Genomic DNA, 25488 nt, shown 5'->3' with positions numbered 1-25488 from the left:
GAGAGGAACAAGGATTAAGTTGGCAGAAGAGGGTGGAGAGAGGATGGAGGGGAGGGGAGAGAGCCTTGATGTGAGGAGTGTGTCATTCAGGATGAGAATGAGGTTTCACTAAGGAGGTCCTTGCACTGTACACCTTCTCTGCTGCTCCGGTTGCCCTTTCCCCCACCCTGGTAGCTCAGGAGGGTCGGGGGTGGGGAGAAGCAGGAATCCACCTGGGGAAGCATAGCTATCCAGGCTAGGAAGTGTGCTGCATGGTGGCCGAGGAGATGGGACTAGAGTGTGCTGAGCACCACACTCCCTGCGTGGCCCTGTGCTCCCTCTCAGGCCACGAGTCACCGTGACTTGGGCTTTGTGCTCCTTCTCTCTCTTCGACAGCCACACATGGAAGCTGCCCGCCTACTCTTCAGAGACTTGGCAGAGTGGGCGAGCCTTTCAATTCAAATTCAAATTCAAATCATGGCACACTGGCAGGATTCAAATCATGGCACACAAGTCATTGGCAGTGGCGGCCTGGCAGCAGGCCTGTGTACCACCAAGGATTCTTCAAAGTACCACTGCTGGTATGCGAATCACCAGTTGAGAACCTCTGCTGTTACTGTTTCACATTTTGAATAAAGGTCACATAATCCTTTCTATATACATATAGAGCAAAGCTATACTTGCCAAGTCACATTTTAATATTCAAGATCCTGCTGGGAATGTGGATGAGCATAACAAACTCGAAGCAGACATGGTGGGGGGAAGAATGGTCATTTTGCGGTGGAGTGGTCCTGAGAATGTATAGAGGTAGTGCTTTTTTTCTGGGTGGGTGGAGGTACCAAACTCATGTTTGACAACTCCTCGGGGAAAAGGGGCAGTTGTGATGAAAATTAATTATTAATTGCTATATTAATATTAATGAAAATTATTGAAATATTCCCAATGTCCAGGAGATACCAAATTTTGTGTGGGCAATCTTGCAGTTTAAATTAGGTGAACGCACTACCTTTTACATCAGATTATGCTCAGGGAAAGAATGAATTTTATTTTATTTTATTTTATTTTATTTTGCATTTGTAGCAGAAATTCTGAATATAATTATTTCAACTGTTAATGTTCTCAGCAGATTTTGAACACTCACTAATCTGATCAATAATTCTGAAACATCAAGCCCAAGAAAAGCAGAACCCCTCTTCCCCCTTTCCTTACCCTCCACTCACTTACTCCCGCTGCTTTCTTCCATCTTCCTCTCTTTATCTCACTCTTCCTTTTTTCCTCTCCCTCCCGTCTCACCCCTCCCTTGCCCTGCACTTATTTATGTAGACTTCTGTTACTCCACTCTTTTTCTCCTGGGCAAGTTCTTACCACGCTGAAGAACCAGATGAGCTACAATGCAGGAGGGAGGAGTGTGGCAGCGGTGGGAGGGAGGAAGCAAGAAGCTGCGTACGGCAAGAAATGCTTCCACTTCAATGCATGCGGTGGGAGGGAGAGAAATACTGGCACTGGGAGGGAGGAAAGAACCAGCCAAGTTGGGGATAAATGTGTGTGGTGGGAAAAGGAAGAAATGCAATGGTGGTGGCAGATTATCCCAACAGAAAAAAAGGAAAAAAATTCTAAACACAAGGAAATTAAATACACATTGGAGCTTCTGCATAGCCAGTGAATAATTATAGAAATGGATATGATAGCAGTGTGAAATATTTTTGTAATATGAATTACTAATTTCATTAGCAGCATGGATTGATCTTTAGAGTTTCTAAAAGTACAAGGCATTTTTCTAGTTCTCCCCCAATAACAGAAACATTTGTGATATGGCATACTAATTCAGCAAGCTTGCTTCCAGATCAGTCTAGTGTAGTGCTCCCCAACCTCGTGAAACCTATAGGCACTTTTGGAATTCTGAGAAGGGGTGGTGGGTGCTACCACAAAATGGCTGCCTGGGCACTTAAACAATCACATCTGAGGGGATGAATACATGTTAGGTAGCAGTAATTGAGAGCTTAGTTGAACCTTTTCTCTCCCAGTTCTTCAGTCTAAATTTCTATCCCCCTCAGAAGCTGGCCTATTGGGGAAGCAGGACAAATAGCAGCTTGGAAAGACTGCTGGATGGAGAAAACAGTATTGGGAAGCAGAAGGACTGAACATCCCAGCACCACTGTTTCTACCACTTTTTATTTTTAAAGTGGGGGCGGGGAACAGGACACTGATCTCTCTTGGTCAGTGTTTGATCCTCAGATAAGTGTTCAGAAATCCCACTCTATAGTGATGGGAAGGATTTGAGGGAGGGCTAGGCCTCACTTGGAGCAACTGCTGCAAGGACGGGCCTCTCCTAATAAGGGGAAAAGCCTGGAGAAATAAAACAGATGGACCAATCCAGAGGACTGGGTGGGAGCTACACTCACAACTACCAGCAGAAGAAGAGAGAGCTTTGTTCTGTTTTTTAATTCTGTCCCAAGAGTTTCCTGAGGGAGCAGCTGGCTGAGAAGCCTCAGCCACAGCCTGGAGGCTGGAGACAGCAGGAAGATGTGAGATCGAGACTGGTTCATTTAGATGCTTGAGGGAAATTATTTTCCTTGATCGTATTGCTTGAATCTGAGTTGCCTCGTTAATGAAAAATCTCTCTCTTACAATCTGCTTTATGAAGAGACATTTGTTCTTATTACATACTCTTTTTGTTTTTTTAATAATCTAATAATAAACGCTTGTTGGTGAAGTGTGCTGCTCTTCATTTTGGGTCTGCCTCACCTTTTGAGGTCTAGGACTGCTAATCCCTTCTAGGGAGAGTTTTGGCACTTTGCCCTCAAGAAATCTTATTTAGAGAGTGGGTTTCCTCATATCAAAATAAAGTGGATGGTGGCAGCTTACTATGAATCCCTTACAGTCAAGGATTCACCCTAGTGAACTCCCCCCACCCCCATTTTCCTCTGACGTTGGTAGCTATGACACACTCCTTAACTAACCTGCTCCCTCATTGACACTCAAGCTGCTGCCACCATCACTACCATCTCCTCCTGTCCTTCTCAACTCAGTAGAGCTGACTGGGAGCTGTCAGCCTGCTTCAAGGGATTGATTGATTAAGTGCCATCAAGTCGGTGTTGACTTGTAGTGACCACATAGATGGATTCTCCTCAGGATGATCTGTCTTCAACTTGGCCTTTAAAGTCACTCAGTGCTGCATTCATTGCCTTTGTAATCGAGTCCATCCACCTTGCTGCTGGTTGTCCTCTTCTTCTCTTTCCTTCAACTTTTCCCAGGTTTATGGACTTCTCAAGGGAGCTGGATCTTCGCTTAATGTATCCGAAGTATGATAGTTTGAGCCTGGTCATTTGTGCCTCGAGTGAAAATTCTGGATTGATTTGTTCTATTATCCATTTGTTTGTTTTCCTCGCTGTCCATGATATCCTCAAAAGTCTTCTCCAGCACCAAAGTTCAAAAGCGTCAATGCCTTTTCTATCTTGCTTCTTCAAAGTTCAGCTTTTGCATCCATAGAGTGTCATGGGGAAAACCATGGTCTTGAACTATTCTAATCTTTGTAGGGTAGACACATCACGGCATCTAAATATCCTTTCCAAGTCCTTCACTGCAACCCTACGAAGTGCTAGTCTGCAGCGTATTTCTTGACTGTGGATCCTTTACTGTTGATGGTTGATCCAAAAAGGCAGAAGCTAACCACCACTTCATTGTCTTCACTGAGGCTGGTTGCTGTACCCATTGTCATTAGTTTAGTCTTCTTTACATTTAGTCGTAGTCCTATTTTTTCACTGTGCTCCTTGACTTTCATTACTAGAGCTTGCAGCTCACTCACATTCTCAGCTATCAGAGTGGTGTCATCAGTGTAGCGCAGGTTATTGATGTTTCTTCCTCCAACTTTTAAAACCACGCTTATCGTCTTCCAATCCAGCTTCTCTCAGGGATACTTGATTCAATTTAGCAATCAGGTCTTGCTGGCTGGTAGCAGCAATTGCCTTTTTTCTTTTTCTTTTTTTGCAGCTTCAGTGCCTACAAAGTCCCTCCAGTGCCTACAAAGGCTTTTCTGGGCTTCCTTAGATACAAAGGGACTGTGCACCTGTTCTGGTGGTCGCCATCTCTTTTTTTAACCTATAGTGCAATGTTCCTCTCTTGCATCCCTGAATTCAGTGTTAAAGGATTACATAATCATAAAGAAATAAAGTTAGTATAGCGTTGTGTACATTAAGCCTATACATTATATGTTGTGCACATTAATGTGTACGTTGCATGCATTAAGTTCAACAATTGAAAATTGGGTAGGACAAGTGTCCTACCCAGGTTTGGGTATTAACCTATTTTTGCTGGTGTGTGAGCAAACATTTGGCGGTGGGGGGGGGGGGAGAGTAATTGTGTATGAGGCTCCTGTAGGACAGCACCATAATACCCAACATTCATACCTAGCCTATTAGCAAGGTAGGAGGAAAAGCTGTCCTACCCAGCTTCTTCCTCACATAGTCACTTCCCTCTCCTACCTAGCTAGTTGTTTGCTCACACACGATTGAAACTTGGGAGTGTGTACAGCTCCCAAGCCTGGGTAGGACACTTGTTCTACCCAGTTCTTGATTGTGTGAATGGACTCTGTATTGAATATGTGCCTGTGTGTTTGCATAATCCTTATTTTGTAAGACAAAGGATTAAATTCCAGTCAACCAGCCCTTTTCCTTCAGTAACTCTGCACTATTATCAGTTGGCTGACATCAGCCCTGATTGCCATCACAAACACAAAGGGCTAATAGCTGCTTGCATTGTGCAGGCCCAATTTGTAATGCAGCGTGAGGGGGCCATCCACACAGTGGATACAGCAGGATGGTATGCATGGACAAGCCCTCCTAGCCTAGGTCAAGTTCACTGGAGTGTGACAGTGGAAGTCTTCTACAGGCACCCCGTCTCTCATGGTCACCCCCAAGCTGGTAGTTAATGGTGACCTTTGAAGTGTCTTGCTAGCTTGGTTAGTGAGAAAAATATTGGGTCTTAACCATTGATAAGAACATTATCTTATTCAGAGTCTTCTTTTGAATCCTGTTGTCAGGAACTTGCTTAGATGATTTCTCTGACATAGTTCATGAACTTCCCAGTTCATGATAATCTGTGAATCATCTCACAAGTAGTATTGAATTAGGTGGGAATTAGATACGGACAGGTCTAACTACAATCCTAAATACTTTATAATAGCTTTTTTTGGAGACCTCTGTAATGTGTAAATATATGTTAAAAAACTGGTGTTCAAGATAGCAGACATTTCGACAGAAAACATCAGCCTCACTGCTATACAAAAGTGGCTGAGTTGTGCTTTTAAATATAACTCAAATACAACTGTTACACTGTCAATCAGATTAAAAAAACCCCAATGTCTCATTCTCATAAGTGGGGAATGAAATTCCCAACCTCTACTGTTGCTCTTCCAGCTATGTGAGGTTGGGAATTTCATTCCCTCCCTCTGAGTATGAAACATTGGGGTTTTGTAATGGGATTGACAGTGTAACAGGATTGGCTGATTACTGTCAGTCTTTTTGCCGAATCATGACATTAGAGTTGAATTTAAGAGCACAATTCAGCCATTTCTGTATTGTGAGGCTGATGTTTTATATCAACTGGGACCTTATGCGAACTTTGACATGGTAGAAAGAATTCAATCCGTTTTTTGGAGAGCTTTTTTTGGGACTACAAGATGCATGTCAAATGTAACAGTGCACATGGAGGCCGGCCTCATAAAGATCGAATCTCGTGCCTGGCTTTTAATCATTTATTTTTGGTTGAGAGTCCACCTATGTCCGGTGGGCCTAATTCCTCAGTTTTTATTGTTAATTCCACAACCGCAGTGGTGCACTGTAGTTAGTAAAAAGCTTGCTGCTCTAGGAATAGACCCTGAACAATTGCTGGAGTTAGACTTGGCAAATGCTAAAAAAATAGTAAAACAGTGTTTGACAGATACTGAATTGCAAAATAACCGGGCCTCTTTAACAGAATTCTATAAAGGAGTAAGAACTAGATGGGATCTTTCACCAGCAAACTATTTATCCCATATTACACTCAGCAAATTCCGGTGGGCATTTACAAGGGCAAGAACAAATTCCTTTCCCTCTGCATTATTAGCTGGGAGATACAATGGTGTTCCCCTGGAAGAATGCTACTGTAGATGTGGCAGTGGGGAAATAGAATCCATTGAGCATATTCTATTATCCTGTAAAATTCATAGGCAATTGAGGGAGCACTTAATTTTACCTCTGTTCTGTAAACAGCCAGATCAATCTGCTGAACAACTTGTGAAATTTCTACTCTCTGATGAGGGTGTTTTAAATTTTAACTCTGTAGCCAAATTTTGTTACATTGCTCTTAAGATGTATAATGAGAACCTATAGAGTTTCTTATAAATTTGTTTTGCCTTTTGCATGTATGGATTGTTTGGTCTAGGACCGTAAATAAAACTTGACTTGACTTGACTTTTACATCAAAACATTTGCTATCTTGAACACCTGTTTTTTAAACACATTTACACATTAAAGAGGTCTTGAAAAAAGGTGGTGAATTGTGGAAAATGCATATTTCATCATAATTATATCTTTATAATCTACTACATCTGGTCTTAATATCAAAGTAATATCTATGTTTCTTTTTATTGTTAGTAAACTATTAGTGCTCAAATGATGTAGTCATGCTTTCCCAAAACTATGTAGGAAATGTCTGTAACTACCTTGGTGATCTGATGGCTAAGGTGAATTTTATCAGGCTTTCATTAGGATGTTCAATAATATTGGAGGGAAAAATATACCCCTCCCAATTTTAATCATGTGAGTGGCTTTAACTGCCTTTCTTATGAAACCCCTCAAGTTCAAAGTCCTGAGTTGAAAGGAAACCATCTTGCATTTAACATAAGCTATAGAAAAAGTGACCATGTTACATTAACTGACATGCATATAAAATCTTAGTGAGCAGTACTTCTCTTTTTAACTTGAGGAGACAGCTGTGTTTTAAAAACACAAGCAATTTCACCGTAAAACGTAATACCAAGACACATACGTGTGTGTAACTACCAGGCATGTGCTTTGTACTGCCCAAAGCTGAATAATGGACACCAACCCTTCAGAACTGTGTGGAAAGTGGCTACTTGGAAGTGTACCTGTCTCCACACAGTATTGCATGCTTCAGGGAAGGGGTGGGATGGGGGGGAGAGGCTCCTTTACGAGAAGAGGAGTATTGCTCCAGGCATGTGGGGCGGTAAGCTCCGGGGAATTTAATCCTTTTCTCATGGAGTCTACACATCAGTGTTTCTCAACTGCCGGTCTGCAGACTGGTGCCAGTGCCCCCGGCCAGCTCAAGATTTCTTGGGGAGGGATTCCTCTGAGGACTGCCTGCCTAGAAATGAGCTCTGGAGAGCTCCCAGCGGCGGTGCCCCCCCCGCTTGAAATTGAGGGTGTGTGCCTGAGGGCGAGGGAGGCGGAGCTAGACTAGAAGGGGCAAAATAAACTTGTGTTGCAGCAGATTGTCTGTTGCTCACACGTGACTAACACCCTCCTCCCACTTCTGTCTCCCCACCAAAATCTATTCATATTTCCTACTGGCGCCATTCTGTCACTAGACAGCTAGCATCATTCATGCATACCATATGCTTTGCGATTATTAGTTTTGTTTAATTTGTGCCAAGTGTTTTTGTTTTGTCAATATTATAATGAGTTCCAAACGGAATAAGCAAACCAGTTCAAGTTTTTGAATAAAAGATCAAGACCATCGAACCAAGATTTGTCTATGGAAAATGAAGATAATCCTTCATAATAAAAATGATGATAATGGAGAAGCACAAGCTCTTTGGCTACAATCTCCAATGATGACTACATTTCTGCAGGGATGAGCACACACGGAGTCACTTCTGATTCAGACTCTCAGTCTATAAATGAAACTGTCCATTCTATTAAAAAAATAAGAGGTATGTTTATTCATAAATACAATGTGATTACCTTCAGTATTGATTTATTTGCAGTCCTGGTTTTGAAAAGGTACCAAAACCTCAGTGCGTGATATGTTCCACTGTATTATTCAGTGAAGCTATGAAACAGATGAAACTTCTTCGTCATTCGCTGAGAAGGACTTTGACAATTTGGAATGGCAATTTATGTTAACAGTGTTGGAAAAGATGAATTGTGGGCCGAATTTCATTTCTTGGATTCAGAGTATCTATCTGGAGCAGACAGCGAAAGCAATAGTGAATGGGGTGATATCCAAGACATGCTCTGTTACGAAAGAGACAAGACAGGGATGCCCACTTTCCCCTTTATTGTTTATTCTGGCTTTAGAACCATTAGTGTGGGAGATTTGACAAGAAGAAAGAATATCAGGAATCAAGATGGCCAGGCAAGAACATAAGATAAAGTTGTATGCAGACGATGTAGTACTTACAATTATTGAACCAAGGGTCTCACTAGACTATGTAATGGATAAAATTCAGCAATATGGGAAGGTTTCTGGATATAAATTGTATAATAGCAAGACGCAGATGGTAACATGGAATATTAAAGATGAAGAACCAAAAGAATTGGAAGAAAGAACAGGATTCTAGCTCAGTGGCAAAGCAGAAAAATATTTGAGGATTAATGTAACGGCAGTTAATAAAGAAAGAAAAAAAGGCAACAGCTGCTACCAGCCAGCAAGACCTGATTGCTAAATTGAATCAAGTATCCCTGAGAGAAGCTGGATTGGAAGACGATGAGCGTGGTTTTAAAGTTGGAGGAAAAAACATCAATAACCTGCACTACACTGATGATACCACTCTGATAGCTGAGAATGCGGATGATCTGCAAGTTCTAGTAAAGAAAGTCAAGGAGCACAGTGAAAAATTGGGACTACAATTAAATGTAAAGAAGACTAAACTAATGACAATGGGTACAGCAGCCAGCCTCAGAATTGACAATGAAGACATTGAAGTACTTCTGCCTTTTCGGATCTTCTGCCTTTTTGGATAGCTTCTGCCTTTTTGGATCTTTTCAGAAGCATTTGAAGTGCTTCTGTCTTTTCGGATAGCTTCTGCCTTTTTGGATCAACCATCAACAGTAAAGGATCCACAGTCAAGAAATACGCCACAGCCTAGCACTTGGTAGGGTAGCAATGAAGGACTTGGAAAGGATATTTAGATGCCGTGATGTGTCTACACCTACAAAGATTAGAATCGTTCAGACCATGGTTTTCCCCGTGATACTCTATGGATGCAAAAGCTGGACTTTGAAGAAGCAAGATAGAAAAAGCATTGATGCTTTTGAACTTTGGTGCTGGAGAAGACTTTTGAGGATATCATGGACAGCGAGGAAAACAAACAAATGGATCATAGAACAATTCAATCCAGAATTTTCACTCGAGGCACAAATGACCAGGCTCAAACTATCATACTTTGGACACATTATGTAAAGACCCAGCTCCCTTGAGAAGTCTATAATGCTCTGGGAAGTTGAAGTAAAGAGAAGAAGAGGATGACCAGTAGCAAGGTGGAGGGACTCGATTACGGCAGCAATGAATGCACCACTGAGAGACCTTAAAGGCCAAGTTGAAGCCCAGTCCTGAATCGCCACCAGACAAGCTGGTGGCAACCGTAATTGGCCCTCTCCAGAAGATTGTAAAAGGTGGCACGGTTAGTGAGGAGGCACTCTCTTAAATAGCCTGGACCCAAGCCGTCACAAGCTTTATAGGTAATAACCAGCACTTTGTATTTCACCCAGAAACATATCGGCAGCCAGTGCAGTTTTTTCAAAACTGGTGTTAAACTACCAATTGTAGTTTCTGGACTAAGTACAAAGGCAGCCCCAGGTGGAGTGCATTACAGTAGTCAAGCCCTGAGGTTACCTGTATATGTACCACTGAGGTCATTCACCTCTAGAAATGGTTGCAGCTGACGTATTAGCCGAAGCTGATAAAATAGTACCGTTTTGCATAAAACTCAAGAATGAGTTTGAGATTCCCCACAAAAAGGCAATGAAAATACTCCTCCCATTTTCATCAGTGTATTTATGTGAGGCCAGATTTTCGAGTATGAGTATTATTAAAACTAAAACACGCAACTGAACTGATGTTAATCATTATGCTTGGCCCTGACAACCACTGTGCTGTGAATAGAGCAGGTGGTGAAAACTAAACAAGAACAACGTTCGCATTAATTTAATATCTTGTGTGTGTTTTTATCAGTATGTAAACAAAATACAGGTTTTTGTTAATTTTTATTTTATTAACTGAAGACATATGAAGACATACTGAAGACATATTTGTTCACCAAGGATTTTAATTAGATTTAAAGTTTTAATACTTAATGCTTGCTTTTAAATTATTTTAATGCTTATAATATAATTTTAATTGTAAACCGCCCAGAGATGCAAGTTTTGGGTGGTATAGAAATCTGTTAAATAAACAAACAAACTTAAACTTCAAACCCCTTTACTAACTGCTGGTCCAGGAAACTGCGCACGAAGAATGTACCGGTCGTTGACTCCAAAAATGTTGAGAAACACTGCTACATGTCCACTTGCTGTTTAAGGTTGCTATATGGAGTCCTTCCCCCACCTCCTTGAATTGAAATGTTTCCCCAATTCAACTTTCCACCACTTTGAATATAATTTTAAGGGTAAAATTATAGGCAGTATCTGGATTTTCCCAAAGAATTTTAATTCCACAATATTGGGGCATTGCCATTAAGTTAAACAAAGTAATATAAGTGTAAACAATAATAATTATGAGTTGATGCTCTCATCTTTTCAGTGTTGGTTTCTGTGTTAAACATTCCAATGTTGCCCTTTCCCCCTAAGCTTACAGGGAAGGGTATAAAAGAAAAATGCAAAATATTTAATGCCAGTGTTAGTGAGGGGAAGGGCTAAAATGCTATACAACTAATCTTGCACAGCTATGAACATTTACCTGGGAGTAAATTTCATTAAGCCTTGGTTAATTTAAAATATCCTATTTGAGAGATTAAGACCCCAGTCCTTTCAATACATGCAATTCACATTGGTTTCTATGGGACATGCATTAATGTACACCTTTTTTTAGATAGAACCTCCCTGTTTAACATAAGTGCTTTCACTTCCAGAGGCATTACTTAAAGCCTTCCTGAGACCTTAAATAGGGCATGTTGACTAATTTCTGCTTAGTCTGTCACATCAGGAACTCTGAACATGGTTTGTTCACTCTATGGTGAACATCATCTTCACTCTATGGTGAAAAATAGCATAGTGCTTAAGTACCAAATACTTTAATTTAATCTTATCTTGCAACATTCTTTAATTAAGTGTCTATGATTTTTCAAACTTTTAGGACAGCTATGGAAGTCCCCTAGGCCAACCCTTTTTGTTCCATATGCTAAATCTTTTGTGGCGCAGATTAAACATTCATATACTCTGCAATTGTAAAAAAGAAACCTACAACAGATACTATACTAAGTGTGTTTTTGTTTAACCTGTGTTGTAATATTAAAACATTTTTCTTGTAATAGTGAGACACATTATGAACATTGTATATTTTGCTTTATAGAACTAGGCTTCTCTTGATGAAAACTAAAAGTTGAAGCAGCTGAATGCTTTCTATGTGATGTTATGAAGGGATTTAGTGCACATCGCTTGTTTTGCTTATATTCTGGAACATTAATTTTCACTCAGTTTTTCAAATGCTGATGACAAAGTAGAAATTGGACTACATATTTTAAACCTACGTAGCAAAATGCAGGGTCTGTTTCTTACCAGAAAGATAATGGTAAGACCATGTCTTCTATTTCAGTAAAATCTTGCCTCCATAACATGATTCAAAAGTTTTAAAAAAGTTTAAAAAGCTTTCTTCAAGAAAAGCCTTTATTGTTTTGAGTTTTTAACTTTTTTAAATTTAGTTGTTTTGTGTGACAGGTGGGAGATTCAAGAAAGAGATAGTAGTTGATGGACAAAGCTACCTGCTTCTGATTAGAGATGAAGGGGGTCCTCCTGAGGCACAGGTGAGCATTGTGTTTAGTGATTAAAAAAAAAAAAGACTTAAAATTGGTGACAAATTCAATCCTGTTATGTCAAAGTATAGATTATGCAGTGGTAGAATGAGTGCTTGATACCTTCACAGCAATCTAGTCTGAGTATTGGAAAAGTCTTATGATTGTCAAAATTTTAATAGCTACAGTAGCAGCTTATTAATACTATTTTTGTATACTACATCACACTTTTATAATACATAAATAATTGCGGGTAATAAAGTTTTCTGGTAAGTTGAAGTACAATAAGTGGAAGATGATTGGTCTGTTACATGTTTTGGGTCTAAAACTATAATGTATGAAACTATATACAATACTTAAAGGAAGAATTTTACATATTAGAACTTAATTGTTAGTGGAACTTACCATTGTAGAGTTGCTGGCATCCACATATGATCAAATATTTCCCTTTTAAAACTTTTGATTTTTTTCCCTATATTAGTACTGACATTTTAAGTATCATTGAAATAATTGGGATGAATCTCATTCAGTATTTATGACCGATGGTTTTGACCATATTAACTTTGAAAAATGTGATCGTCATACAGGTGAAACTCGGAAAATTAGAATATCGTGCAAAAGTCCATTAATTTCAGTAATGCAAATTAAAAGGTGAAACTGATATATGAGACAGACGCATTACATGCAAAGCGAGATAAGTCAAGCCTTAATTTGTTATAATTGTGATGATCATGGCGTACAGCTCATGAAAACCCCAAATCCACAATCTCAGAAAATTAGAATATTACATAGAACCAAGAAGACAAGGATTGTAGAATAGAACAATATCGGACCTCTGAAAAGTATAAGTATGCATATGTATTCAGTACTTGGTTTGGGCCCCTTTTGCAGCAATTACTGCCTCAATGCGGCGTGGCATGGATGCTATCAGCCTGTGGCACTGATGAGGTGTTATGGAAGACCAGGATGCTTCATTAGCGGCCTTCAGCTCTTCTGCATTGTTTGGTCTCATGTCTCTCATCCTTCTCTTGGCAATGCCCCATAGATTCTCTATGGGGTCAGGTCAGGCGAGTTTGCTGGCCAATCAAGCACAGTACACTGTATACTTTTCAGAGGTCCGATATTGTTCTATTCTACAATCCTTGTCTTCTTGGTTCCATGTAATATTCTAATTTTCTGGGATTGTGGATTTGGGGTTTTCATGAGCTGTACGCCATGATCATCACAATTATAACAAATTAAGGCTTGACTTATCTCGCTTTGCATGTAATGCGTCTGTCTCATATATCAGTTTCACCTTTTAATTTGCATTACTGAAATTAATGGACTTTTGCACGATATTCTAATTTTCTGAGTTTCACCTGTACATTAGAGTCTGGTTTATGATCATTGAAGCAGGAGACTTCTTGTGTAGACACTTTGATATCTCAAACAAAAGTACAAATCTGCCAACATGTATAAGGAGATCTCATATAATTTTAAGGTGACCATCACATGAATTTGTTTTCTGTTTTTCCAATAAATGTTGTGCTTTCAGCAAAGTTCTAATTTCTAGACAACCCCATAAGGGCTACTGTATTCATTGTATCTAGAAGAGGCTGTGTTGGATGAATAATAGATGTATATAGGTTTGGTTGTATATTAAGAAAAATTGGGAGCACAATGATGGAAACTTCCTAACTCCTTCCATAAACCTAAAAGCCTTCCCTGAAGGTCCAGAAGAGGGTGGGGTGAGGAGTATATTTGTAAATATGTGCTGCAGACAGTGAAAAGAGGTGAATTTCTAAAAACTAAGTAGACATCTCTGCTGTGAACAGATGTCTGCTTAACAAAAAGGGCCTTTGCCCAATTTTTAGGAATTTCCCCACTCTCTCTGCAGCTCTCTTGCCTATACCCCACTTGCTTTCAGATGTCCCCCAACTCTGATAGGCTTTTCAAGGGGTTCAGGAGCTGTGGTGAAGAGGAAAGGACAGGGAGGTTGCATCCTGTAAGCTTCCTTCCATTTACAGTTCTTAGATCTGCATCCAATATGACTTGTATATTTTTAAACAAAGAATTCATAGTCTGTTTCAACATGAATTTCACTCTTGAAAGTGATGTACTTACTAAAGTGATGTACTTCCAATGCTCAGCTTCTTATTTTCTCTGTTCTGTTCTGACTCTGCTCAGTTGCCTTTCTCAATACCTGTATAGACAGATAAATAATGAGAACAAGGGAATATACCACAGCCATAAATAATAATGTGCCAATTACAGTTTCTAAGAGACTGTAATTTGTGCTGTTCACTACTGTGAGGTTTCCTAAAACCTTAATAGCTAAAGATTATTTGCATCCTTAACATCTGAAGTGGCCTATTGCATTTGCAACCTCATTCTTCATATTAGAACGGAATGCAATTCTGTGTTTCTGAATCTAGATACAGGAGGATTAGTATAGTGTAGTACACATTATCTAGTATGTGCCAGTGATTTTGGATAATCTTTGTTTTGTAAGACAAATGATTGAAGTCCAGGCAACCAACCATCTGTTGCTTGTAGCTTCAGTACCTTGTTGCTTCAGTAGCTCTGCCCAATTGACAGTGGTTGGTCTTTGATGAGCCTGTAAAATGGCATTATAGGGATTACCTATTTGATCCAAAGTGCTGGTATAATTCCTAGCTTGATCATGGAACTGAGATTCTACACTGACTTTTTTTAATCTGAAAAATTGCTCCAGTGGTAGAATTGGTTAGAAATAAGTAGAATGGGAACTTTTTGTAATGCAAGATAACATTTCCAGTAAAATTTCTTACATCAAGCATAAAATGCTTGATGTAATTGTTAACCATTAATTTGTGATATTTATGGAATACTATTCTAAACATGAAATAAATCCATGGGTCTACTTCACAGAAGGCTTCAAACTTCAATGTTTAGTAATGATCCATTCAGGTAATTGACCTATTAATGCTGTTACTTGAAACGTTTATCTATTCTTGGTCTGTCTTAAAGATAATATGTTATGTCTGAAATGATTGATTTCAGAGGCTAATATGATTTGTTCTTTTATTATTACATGAACAAATTGGTGAGAATAAAAGAACTGAACATGGAGTGTTTTGAAAAATAAAATTACCTGCCAAACCTGAAATAGTTCTCCCCCATCCTCAGCCCAATATTGCATCTTCTTGATAAAGTAAGAAAATAGGTGGCTGTTGATTGTTTGAGATTAAGTTTATTTCCAAAATAATTCTAGCATCTTTATCTTCAAATAGTTGGTTGAAGTGAAGTCTAAATAATCAAACTATATTGGAATTGCAGGAATTGATCTTTTTACATATGAAGTCTCTAATATCCTTAATGTAGGATGGATAAAGGGAACAACTTAATTAAGGCATCTGTTCAGAAAGTAACTCAAGGATTGATCCTGACCCTGACATAACGGCCCAGCCAGGTGGAGAGAAACTGGACTTACAGATGATCTCTTGTAAGCATTTTGGGGTTCTCCCTTTCCCCTTATTTTTGGTTGATGACAATTCTGTTTTCACCAAAATGGAGTTCAGTTCTGGCTTCGTTATTTGCTGTTTCTTCTTACAGTATTAGTTGGTGAACATATGTAATTTCATGGCAAATTTAGTTATAAGTTTTTTGCAGATCGCTTTGTTTGGTTCAAAATCCTCTCTGGATGAAGAATTTCCATGCATCACGTGTGGCACATCTTTGTCATGATGACATCAAGGGTCACTATCTCATAAATAATAAACCTCATTACCTCAGTAATTATTGGGCCAATTTAATTGTATAAAGTATCATTGAAAAGTTATTTTCATAAACTAAAAAACACTTCCTTAATATTTTATATGTATGACACTCTAGCAGAACATGTGGCTACAATGGAACAATACTATCCGTTGGAACAAATGAAACAATTCATCTTGCTGGAACAAGAATGGAAGGCAACATTCCAAAGAGTCCACAAGTTTTTTGGGTTTTTTATGCACTCTGCTCGTCGACTATGTTGGAATGTAACTGGTTATATACAGAGGTGCATTACCTATGGTGGCAAATCTTGGGGAAGCGGCAGATTTTGGAGGGCAGGGGAATGTCATAGGTGAAACTAGGGGGGTGCAGCCAGGGCACATGCCCTAGGCACCACTGGGGGGGGCGCCAGTGCCATGCTGCCCCCCACCCCCTCCCCAATTTGTGGATTTAAAAAAAAATTAAAACAACATTTTTTTAACCTGTAGCCCCTTCAGGGTGCTTCCTAAGGGCCGTGGCGGGGGGGAGGGTTCCTGCAAAGGTTTCCCCTCCCCCCGCTGGCCTCTTAGATCACTGCCACAACCTGCCTTGGGCTAATTTTCAGGCCTGTTTGGGCCTACAAAGATCAGTGCGGTGGCCATTTTGGAGGTCACCACACATGCTCAAAAGGCCTCTGTAGGGCCTGGCAAGGCATAGGACCTCACAGGGACCATTTGAGCATGTGTGACGGCCATTTTTTAAAATTAAAAAAAGGCTGCTGAAAACAAAAATGGCTGCCGCACATGCTCAAATGGCCTCTGCAAGACCTAAGTCTAGATTTCCCCCCGATCTAGGGAGTCAGAAGAATGCAAAGTTGTTGGCAAGGGACCCAAGCATTAAAAAAAACAAAACCCAGATATAAATGGCACAAAAGTAAGTGGACAAAATTTCCCTCAAAAAGACAATGTTGCTTTAATACCTTGTAAGCTGGCAAAACTGAAGGGTGGTGGGGAGAGGCAAGGAATAAAATAGAAATATTCACTCTCATGCTGTTTAATTCTCTGTACAGAGCTCTTATCTTTATCTGCATATTGTCAACCAATCTGATTATAAGGTTTGTGGGATTTCAAACTTGGAAAGTGCCTGCCTTTAATTTGTGTGGTGCTTAAAACACACACACACACACACACACACACACACACACACACACACACACCAAAAACTGAATATCACACTGTTTTGCTGTTCTGTGGCTAGCTGCAACTTCCAAATTCTTCCTGATCAGGCTGCTGGATCCAAGCCTATTGTAAGCTCCTGGATAATTTCAGATTGTTTGAGGCCCCTAGGATTTCCCATTGCAGCCATATCCCTTTAAGGCAAAAGCTGTTTGGACAGAAAAAACCCGTACCTGCATTTCTTGGAGGCAGCAACCTGTAGTGAGGTGTGCTGAGTGGCAGAGCATTTGCTAAAGAGATCTTTCACTGCTTAGCTCTATGGAGGCATACCCAGCACATGGATGTGCTGCGTTTCCTTGGGAAGGTGACTGGCACATATGTACCACGTGTGGTTGTATGTGTGTGTGTGTTGCTTACAACCTGTTTCTCCTGAAAGTGTCTGAACTTATATTTTTTAGCTATTATTATGGTAAAGTTATCTGAAAGATGGGTGTCAGATGTTTGGACAGGGGCACAATTTCAATGGTTGCCCTAGGCGCTATTTCCCCTAGATATGCCTCTGGGGAAAGTTAAATCTTTTTTTCCCTTTTAAAAACTGCTACCGGCTCGGCACAGGATAAGAGCCTCTCTTCCCACTGCTACTCTCCATCCCAACTCCTTTCTGTCACTGGAAAGCAGCTTGGCAGGAGGTGGAATCAAATCCTGAACTGGATTCTGTGGAAGTGGACTGGCCCAATCATTATTTCCACCTACACCCACTTCAGAGAATGAGTGGGTGTGTGGGTTTGAGGAGGGGTCGTAATGGTGTGTGTATGTGTGTGTGTGAGAATATGTATGAGGTGTGAGCACTGGCAAACTTCCAACTGAATCGCTATGCAGGGAGGACAGCTGTGGCGCAGCCCCCGCCCTTTGCCTGCTGCAGGGCTGATTCTCCAGCTGACAAAAACAAGCATTTTATATCCATCATGATGAGCATTGGGCCTCCCACCATCTCACGCCTTTCCCCTCCAAGGGAGCGCCATTCCACCCCATTTCCTGCTCCATTCATTTATTCACCCCCAACATTTCCATAGCTGAGTCACCCACTGAAGTGGAGTCCCGAAAGGATTTGAGTCTGCAAAACTTTCCCTTACTTTTCCCCGCCTCATAGACCATCGACGACAGGTTCGCCTGGCAACCACTGATGTAATCAGAGGGGCTATTCCTACTGGTCGAATAGTTTTACACTCAGCCAATCGCAGCTTTTAGTCCAGATTCCTCGTGGTGTGTCTTCCTGTTGCTCTGGATTTGTAGGTTGTGAGTCTTGCTTGGGCTCGATATGGGTTTCCCTTGAGGGCCCCTGCTGCCCCCTCTGTTGGGGTCTTGCCTTGGTGAGCACCTCTGGGGCTAAGCTTACCAGTTTGCTCACGGGGGTGCAGAATTTTAACTTGGGTGCGGGGAGGGGGAAGCAGTGCAATACGTTTTCCTGGCCAGCAGTAAGGCGAGGGGTGGGGAGAGGTTTGGGGTGCACTGGATCCCAAACAGAGCTCAAGTAGCAGTGATCTTTAGGGGGCAAAAGGGGGAACTTTCTCCCCCCCTTCCCCACAGCTACTGCTGCAGCCACACAGCAGCGGCTCCCCCCCTTTTTTTAGGGCGGCAAAAAGGTTAATCCACCCCGGTTATAAAAGTAAAAGTGTGAGGAAATCGCTGCATGCAGGGTTGTAGTTAGAAATGTTGCCTGTGTATCCCTTTTTGCTGCAATAGAACATGCCCCCACAACAGTTTCAATCAATCAGTCTCTTTATTTCGGTCAGCGACCAGCATGAGGTTAAAACAAATGTAAAAGAGCAGACAATCAAACTTCTATTACAAACGATAACACCAAATAAATTTTAAAAAGTCCTCCTCAGCATAGATCAAGGTACTAAAAGTACTACTAAAATAATTAGGGATAGAGGAGGCAGCAGTGTTTCATGCTTATGAGGCTATTACACACAAATAAAAACTCAACCAGTTGCCTTTTCGACTCCTAAATCTGAGAGGAATTAAACAATTCAGGAGCTTGAGAAAATATTGGGATTAGATTTACTGCTGATATACAGGTGATACTAGTACCTGCGTGCCCACCTGCAGCTAGCCACATTATAGCTACAAGTTGCTCTGGCCTTAAATCCGTCGCCTATTTTCCCAATAGTAAGCTCTTCCGCAAACGGAGGGCTGCCCTACAAAATTTAGCTACCTGTCTGTTGGCGCAGGAATTACTTCCTTCCAACAGCCTGTCAGTCATCTGAGGAGAATCAAGACCTGGGCATTTAGCTATCAAAGGGTAAATGAGATCTCGACACAGGTCTCTATAGAACAAACATTCCAATAGCACATGGGTGACTGTTTCCACTTAACCTTCACCACATGGACAGAGCCTCTCCCCATAGGGAATCCCTCTATATCGGCCCTCTAGGAGGGCTGAAGGCAGAGCATTGCATCTTGCTAGGGTAAAAACTCTTCTAAGTGGGGGCACCTCCAAGACAGTGAGGTAGGATGCTGGAGCCAAACTATATCTGACTGATTCCTGGCTCTGAAAGTCAGGTACCCTTGCTATATCTGTTTGTCTCTCAATATCCTCAGTTCTCTGTTTGATGAGCTTCCTAGCTGTTTCCAAACTTTGCGCAGGCAGGGCAGACTGATCGAGGCCTAAAGTGGTCATCTTTTGGTTCAGAGCACACTTCCAGGTCGACTGATAAGGATCCTCTAACACTAGGCGGCTCAGCCCTGTGTCCGAGGAAAAAACTCTCAGCCAATAAAACAGCACCATTTGCCAACATCTGGCTTCCACTCTAATGAGGCCCGCCTCCAATCTGAGCCTCACATTAGAGGTACACTTGGGTGTCTGAAATATTGCTCTCAAAAACTTAGACTGCACCACTTCTAAGGAGGACAGATCTAGGTAAGGACCCAATTGGGCACCGTACAGTAACTATGCCAATGATTTCGCCTGGAAAAGTTTTAAGGCCGCAGGGGTAAAATACCCTCCCCTGGTTCTATAGAACCGCAAAATAGCTCGGGTGCTGTTTTGGGCAGCCTGGGCCACATGATAGGCATGGGCTCATCTTGATCCCGATGAGTGAACAGCTACCCCCCAGAATACAAAATTTTGGACCTGCTCTATCCTTTGTCCATCGATTTTCCATACCCGTTTCTTGGGTCTCCTAGCAAAGGAGAGCACCTTTGTTTTCTGGTAATTAATACTCAGCCGTTCTCTCTTACAATAAACAGCCAATGCCCCCAAGGCCCTCCTTAGACCGACTGGGGTTCTGGCCAGAATGGCCGCGTCATCCTCATACAGCAACATTGAGATACTTCTTCCAGCTAGCTTGGGAGGATGAAAATCACAGCTATCTAGATGGGTCACCATATCATTAACAAAAAAGTTAAACAACAAGGGCGCCAGCACACATCCTTGACGGACCTCCTTTCCAATTGGAATAGCTCTGGTTAATCCTCCCTGAGGATTGCACCTAACCCTCATGGTTGGTGATACGTGTAGGGCTCTAATTAGAGCTAAGAGTCACCAATCAATGGAGGAAGCTCTCAATTTATCCCAGAGCCTATCCTGTGGGATTGAGTCAAAGGCAAACCTAAGATCTACAAAGGCAACATGCAAGGACTGAGCATATTTCTGTGCTAGATGGTGCAGAACAAAACAATGGTCAATGGTAGACCTCTCTTCTCTGAACCCCGCTTGCTCTTCTGCAAGAATGTGATCCTGATCCACAACAGTTTGATTACAGTGTATTCCATTATAATAGGAATTGCACAAGAAGTTTAAACTACAAATGAGAAAGCAAGGTGAGAAGAATTGGAGTTCTGTTCTATAATAAACTTGAGGGCTAGACATGATGAACAAAATGCTAATTGCTTGATCACCATTGATTTGGGTATTCTGATGTGCAGAAATACTTAAGAGAATTAAATGTAGTAGTAATCTAGACTACTATATAGCCATTTAGTCTTGCTAAATCTGTTTTATCACAAGAGAAGTGTATAAAACTAATGAAAAATAGCTATTTGCCAACTAAATCGCAGGTAGCTTTGTTGCTCAATTAGGGAAAATTCAAAAGTAAAAATGTGTTGGATCTGTGGAAGCTGTTTCTTACATAGCTTCTATGAATAATACTCTATTATTAATACAGAAATACAACATAACTGCAAATGCAACATAATTGTAATCATCTTGTAGCTTGGTTCAGTGTTCTCTCTAATTTTTTTCACCTGTGAAAAATGAATTTTGTTCAGAGTGGCAGTATCATGGCAATTCACACGCATGTATATTCAGAATGGGACCTTCCTGATTCAATCTGAGTGGGATCTAAAGTTAATTGAGTGGACATCAAAAAACCTGTGTGCATGCGCATGTTCCCTTAGAGGGAACACTGGCTTGGTTACATGCAGCTGTTATCTCATGGGCTGTTTGAGTATAGAACAGATTGTTCAGGCCATGCTCTTTCAGGTGCCTAAGTATGGATGAATAAGTAATGTTCAAGTGTTCAGTTTGCAATGAGTTATATGTACTGATAATAAGGGAGTTTTCCCTTATTATCAGTACAGGTTAGTAGTTAATAAGGTTAGAAGCAATGGTTGTGCAGTGGTTGTGCAGCTTTCGCTAGGGTTTATGTAATACCTATAGCATCACACCAGTTCGCTTTCAAAATGCCAAATCTTCCACTGGGGAATAACCTGACAGCAATTTAGACTTTAGTTTAAGTGGTTTGATTTAGTTTAAGCGGTGTATGCTTTAGATATCCTCCTTTCAACAAAACAAAACAAAAAAACACAAAAAAAACCCCACAGTCTAATCCCACTAAATACTATTTTTCAATGTTTTTCTGCAGTTCGCCATGTGGGTGGATGCTGTTATATTTGTCTTCAGCCTAGAGGATGAAATTAGCTTTCAGACTGTGTTTCACTACTATAGCCGTATGGCAAACTATCGCAACACTAATGAAATCCCAATGGTACTTGTAGGAACTCAGGGTAAGTGTTGCCTCTTGTGCATTTGTGTTGGTTCTTTTGAATTATTTTGTTTAACTGTTTAGCTATAAAGAAGCCTCTTGAAAACTGTGTTTATCTCCTTACAAAGTGTATGTACCTAGGATAGATGTTTCCAATAACTTTGCTCTAACTTTTTTTTTAAAGTCTCTTATTGGCATTGTTTGATCAGTGCTGTTAACTTCTTTATTTCTGTTTGACTGAGATTCTTTAACTCACAGCAAATCTGTGTGAACAACAGCAACAACAAATATTTATGTTAACACTTTTCAACAAAAGTTTCCAAAGCAATTTACATAGAGAAATAACAAATAAATAAATAAGATGGATCCCTGTCCCCAGGGGTGTAGCTATAATTGGGCGAATGGGTTCAAAGAACCCGAGCCGTGCCCAATCAGGAGCCACCATTCGCGGCCCTGACACGCCCCCCGCGTCTGACATCAGACGCGGGGGCAGTAGTTTAGCTCCCGAGCGGCGGCTGCACGGCCCCTTCGGGAGCTAAACAAAGGCTGGCACTGCATTCGCGCCAGCTAGGAGCGGCTCTTTGCAGGGAAGAGTTGCTCCTGGCTGGCGCTGCGAACGCAGCGCCAGCCTAACTAGCTCCTGAAGGGGCCGCGTGGCCCCTTCAGGAGCTAAGACTGGTGCTGCGTTCGCAGTGCTGCGTTTGCAGCGCAGCGCAGGAGCGGCTATTCCCTGGCAGCACCAGCCTTTGTCTAACTGCTGAAGGGGCCGCGTGGCCCCTTCTGCAGTTAAGCTGCTTCTCCTGAACGGAGCCTCAAGGCTCCGTTCGGGAGCCAGACCACGCCCCCCGCATCTGATGTCAGATGCGGGGCGCGTGGCTATCCCCTGAGTCTGACGTCAGACGCAGGGGGTGGGGCTATTGGGGCGCCCGCCGCGGCCGCACATGAGCCACCGGCGGGCTAGCTACGCCCCTGCCTGTCCCCAAAGGGCTCACAATCTAAAAATAAACACAAGACAGACACCAGCAACAGTCACTGGAGGTATTGTGCTGGGGGTGGAGAGGGCCATTTACTCTCCCCCTGCTAAATATAGAGAATCACCATGTCAAAAAGGTGCCTCTTTGCCCAGTTAGCAGGGATTGATCAGACAACAAGTTGACAAGACAGTGTTGGTTAATGAAGCAGTTCACTAGGTAAAACTGTTGGAAGCTGCTGTGTGGCAATTGAAGAGGGGTGAGAATTTACACTCATACTTCTTACATGGGTGAAAGTGCCAGTGTTACTGTCAGCACTGTGAAAACACACTGTCAGTGACCAGACAGATGCTCCTACATGGGCTGCTGACATCAGTATGAACACTCAGCAACCAAGAAATTGTATAAGCAGAAATTCTTTCTTTTCCCCATTGCCATGTAGCAGCTGTTGGCAGTTTTACTTAGCAAACTACTTCACCTAGACCTACGATATTAACATATTAGATAGGCGAATTTTTGGTAGATGAAAATCCACAATGATGATCACATTCCCAATATCATTTAATTCTGTGAAATATGTAGAATAATCTGATTTTCCACAAAATTTCTTTTGCTGACTTAATCCTTTGTTCAGTCATTGATAATCCTGTCATACTTGCAGTCAAAGTGGGTTTTCCTCACTGTATGCAGATATGGGGATTCTAATACAAGGAAAATGGGTTTTAAGATGCGGAGAGACTGAAGTTTGGGGTGGCATACACATTTGATAGATAAATAAATAAATAAATAAATAAATGTTGTGATTTCAAATTTTTGACGTTCTTTTAGGTAGAAGTGGCGGAAGAAGGAATTGAGTGTTTGAACGAATGTGATTTTACTAGAGAAATAAGTTGTTATAGTAAGAACTAATCTGTCTACTTTCCTTTCACTAGTCCTACAACTGGAGTAAATTTGGTCCAAATTGGTTAGGTGGTTCACAAGTTAGCCCACTTGTGCGTCAAATGTTCAGTCATCCACCACCTTGAATTGGGGTGGATGATATCACAAACTATGCATTTGAGGTGTCCCTATGTGTCCCTACAACTGTACCAAATTTAGTCCAAATTTTGCACCTCAAAAGTTCACATGTCTGCCTGATTCATTAGTTGAATCAAGGTGGATGACGACATTACATATTATGCCCTATGTGTCCCTACAGCTTTAGCAAATCTGATACAGATTGGTTAGGCAGTCCACAGGTTAGCCCACTTGCGCCTCAAACATTCCTGTGTCCACCGTCTTGAATTGGTGTGGAATATATCCTCACAAACTAAGCTATTAAGGTGTCTCTACAACTGTACCCAATTTGGTTCATATTGGTCTAGGCATTGTGAAGTTGATAGTAGGGGACAGGCACACAGACGGAATGCCGGGTGATTTTATAAGCCTAATGGCTCCTTGGTATACGGAAAATCTGTGGGAGCTGAAGCAGCAAGGTAGACGACTGGAGCGCAAGTGGAGGAAGAGTCGACTCGAATCCGACAGATTACGACATAGAGCACATTTAAAGATCTATGCTCTGGCTATACATTCAGCAAAGAAGTGTTCCTTTTCTGCCCGTATTGCTTCTGCAGGCTCTCGTCCAGCAGAGCTATTCAGGGTTGTGAGGGGTCTAGTAGGGCCCCCTACTCCCCTGAATCCGAATTTGGAACCATCAGTTGCCCGCTGTGATGCTTTTAATGAGTTTTTTGTGGACAAAGTCTCTCGCATTCGGGTTGATCTAGATCTAGATTTAGACTCCACAGTTATCGCAGTGTGAGATGCAGAGGTATCCAGCAACTCCTCTTGTGTGGTTAGACTGGATCAATTTCAGTTTGTGACTCCTGAGGATGTGGACAAGCTCCTTGGAATGGTGCGTCCTACCACCTGTCTGCTTGATCCTTGCCCAACTTGGCTTATACTACCTGGCAAGGGGGTTGTTGTGGAGAGCCCGGTGGCAATTATAAATACCTTTCTGAGGGAGGGCAGGATGTCTCCTTGTTTAAAGGAGGCAATTATTAGACCTATTCTTAAGAAGCCTGCCTTGGACCCCTCAGAGTTTAATAGCTACAGGCCTATCTCCAACCTCCCATGGTTGGGCAAGGTGATTGAGAGGGTGTGGCCTCCCAGCTCCAGGCGGTCTTGGAGGAAACTGATTATCTAGACCCATTTCAAACTGGCTTTCGGGTGGGCTATGGGGTGGGGACTGCCTTGGTTGGCCTGTTGGATGATCTCCAATTGGGAATGGACAGAGGAAGTGTGACTCTGTTGGCCCTTTTGGATCTCTCGGCGGCTTTCGATACTATCGACCATAGTATCCTTCTGGAACGTCTGAGAGTGTTGGGGGTGGGAGGCACTGCTTTGCAGTGGTTCCGCTCCTACCTTTCTGGCAGATTCCAGATGGAGACTGCTGCTCTTCAAAATCTGAGCTTTTATATGGGGTCCCTCAGGGCTCCATACTGTCTCCAATGCTTTTTAATATCTAAATGAAACCATTAGGAGAGATCATCCAGAGATTTGGTGCTGGGTGTTATCAGTATGCTGATGACACCCAAATCTATTTCTCCATGTCAACATCATCAGGAGAAGGCATATCCTCCCTGAATGCCTGCTTGGAAGCAGTAATGGGATGGATGAGGGATAACAAACTGAGACTGATTCCAGACAAGACGGAGGTACTTATTGTGCGGGGT

The 25488-nt window shown here is 41.6% G+C and overlaps 1 protein-coding gene across 17 annotated transcripts in view; it reads left to right on the top strand.

Annotated features, from left to right (window-relative positions):
- Nucleotides 1–25488, top strand: part of AGAP1 (ArfGAP with GTPase domain, ankyrin repeat and PH domain 1) — a 591701-nt gene that overhangs the window by 105162 nt on the left and 461051 nt on the right. For 14 of the 17 annotated variants that reach the window (XR_008313014.1, XR_008313016.1, XR_008313015.1 and 11 more), the window contains 2 exons: nucleotides 11853–11938; nucleotides 21687–21828. Coding sequence is in view for 14 of the 17 variants with exons in the window: in XM_053283168.1 (XP_053139143.1) it covers nucleotides 11853–11938; nucleotides 21687–21828 (228 nt within the window). In the remaining 3 variants the exon portion in view is untranslated. Of the gene's footprint in view, nucleotides 1–1866; nucleotides 2505–7630; nucleotides 7910–11852; nucleotides 11939–14987; nucleotides 15102–15271; nucleotides 15393–21686; nucleotides 21829–25488 lie in introns of those variants that run through there. The other 3 variants (XM_053283170.1, XM_053283169.1, XM_053283171.1) reach the window with 3 other exon arrangements.

Source organism: Hemicordylus capensis, chromosome 1 (genome assembly GCF_027244095.1).
Source record: "Hemicordylus capensis ecotype Gifberg chromosome 1, rHemCap1.1.pri, whole genome shotgun sequence".
Taxonomy (NCBI): domain Eukaryota; kingdom Metazoa; phylum Chordata; class Lepidosauria; order Squamata; family Cordylidae; genus Hemicordylus; species Hemicordylus capensis.
The sequence above is the reverse complement of the archived record's forward strand: the minus strand, read 5'-3'. Positions and strand labels throughout refer to the sequence as shown.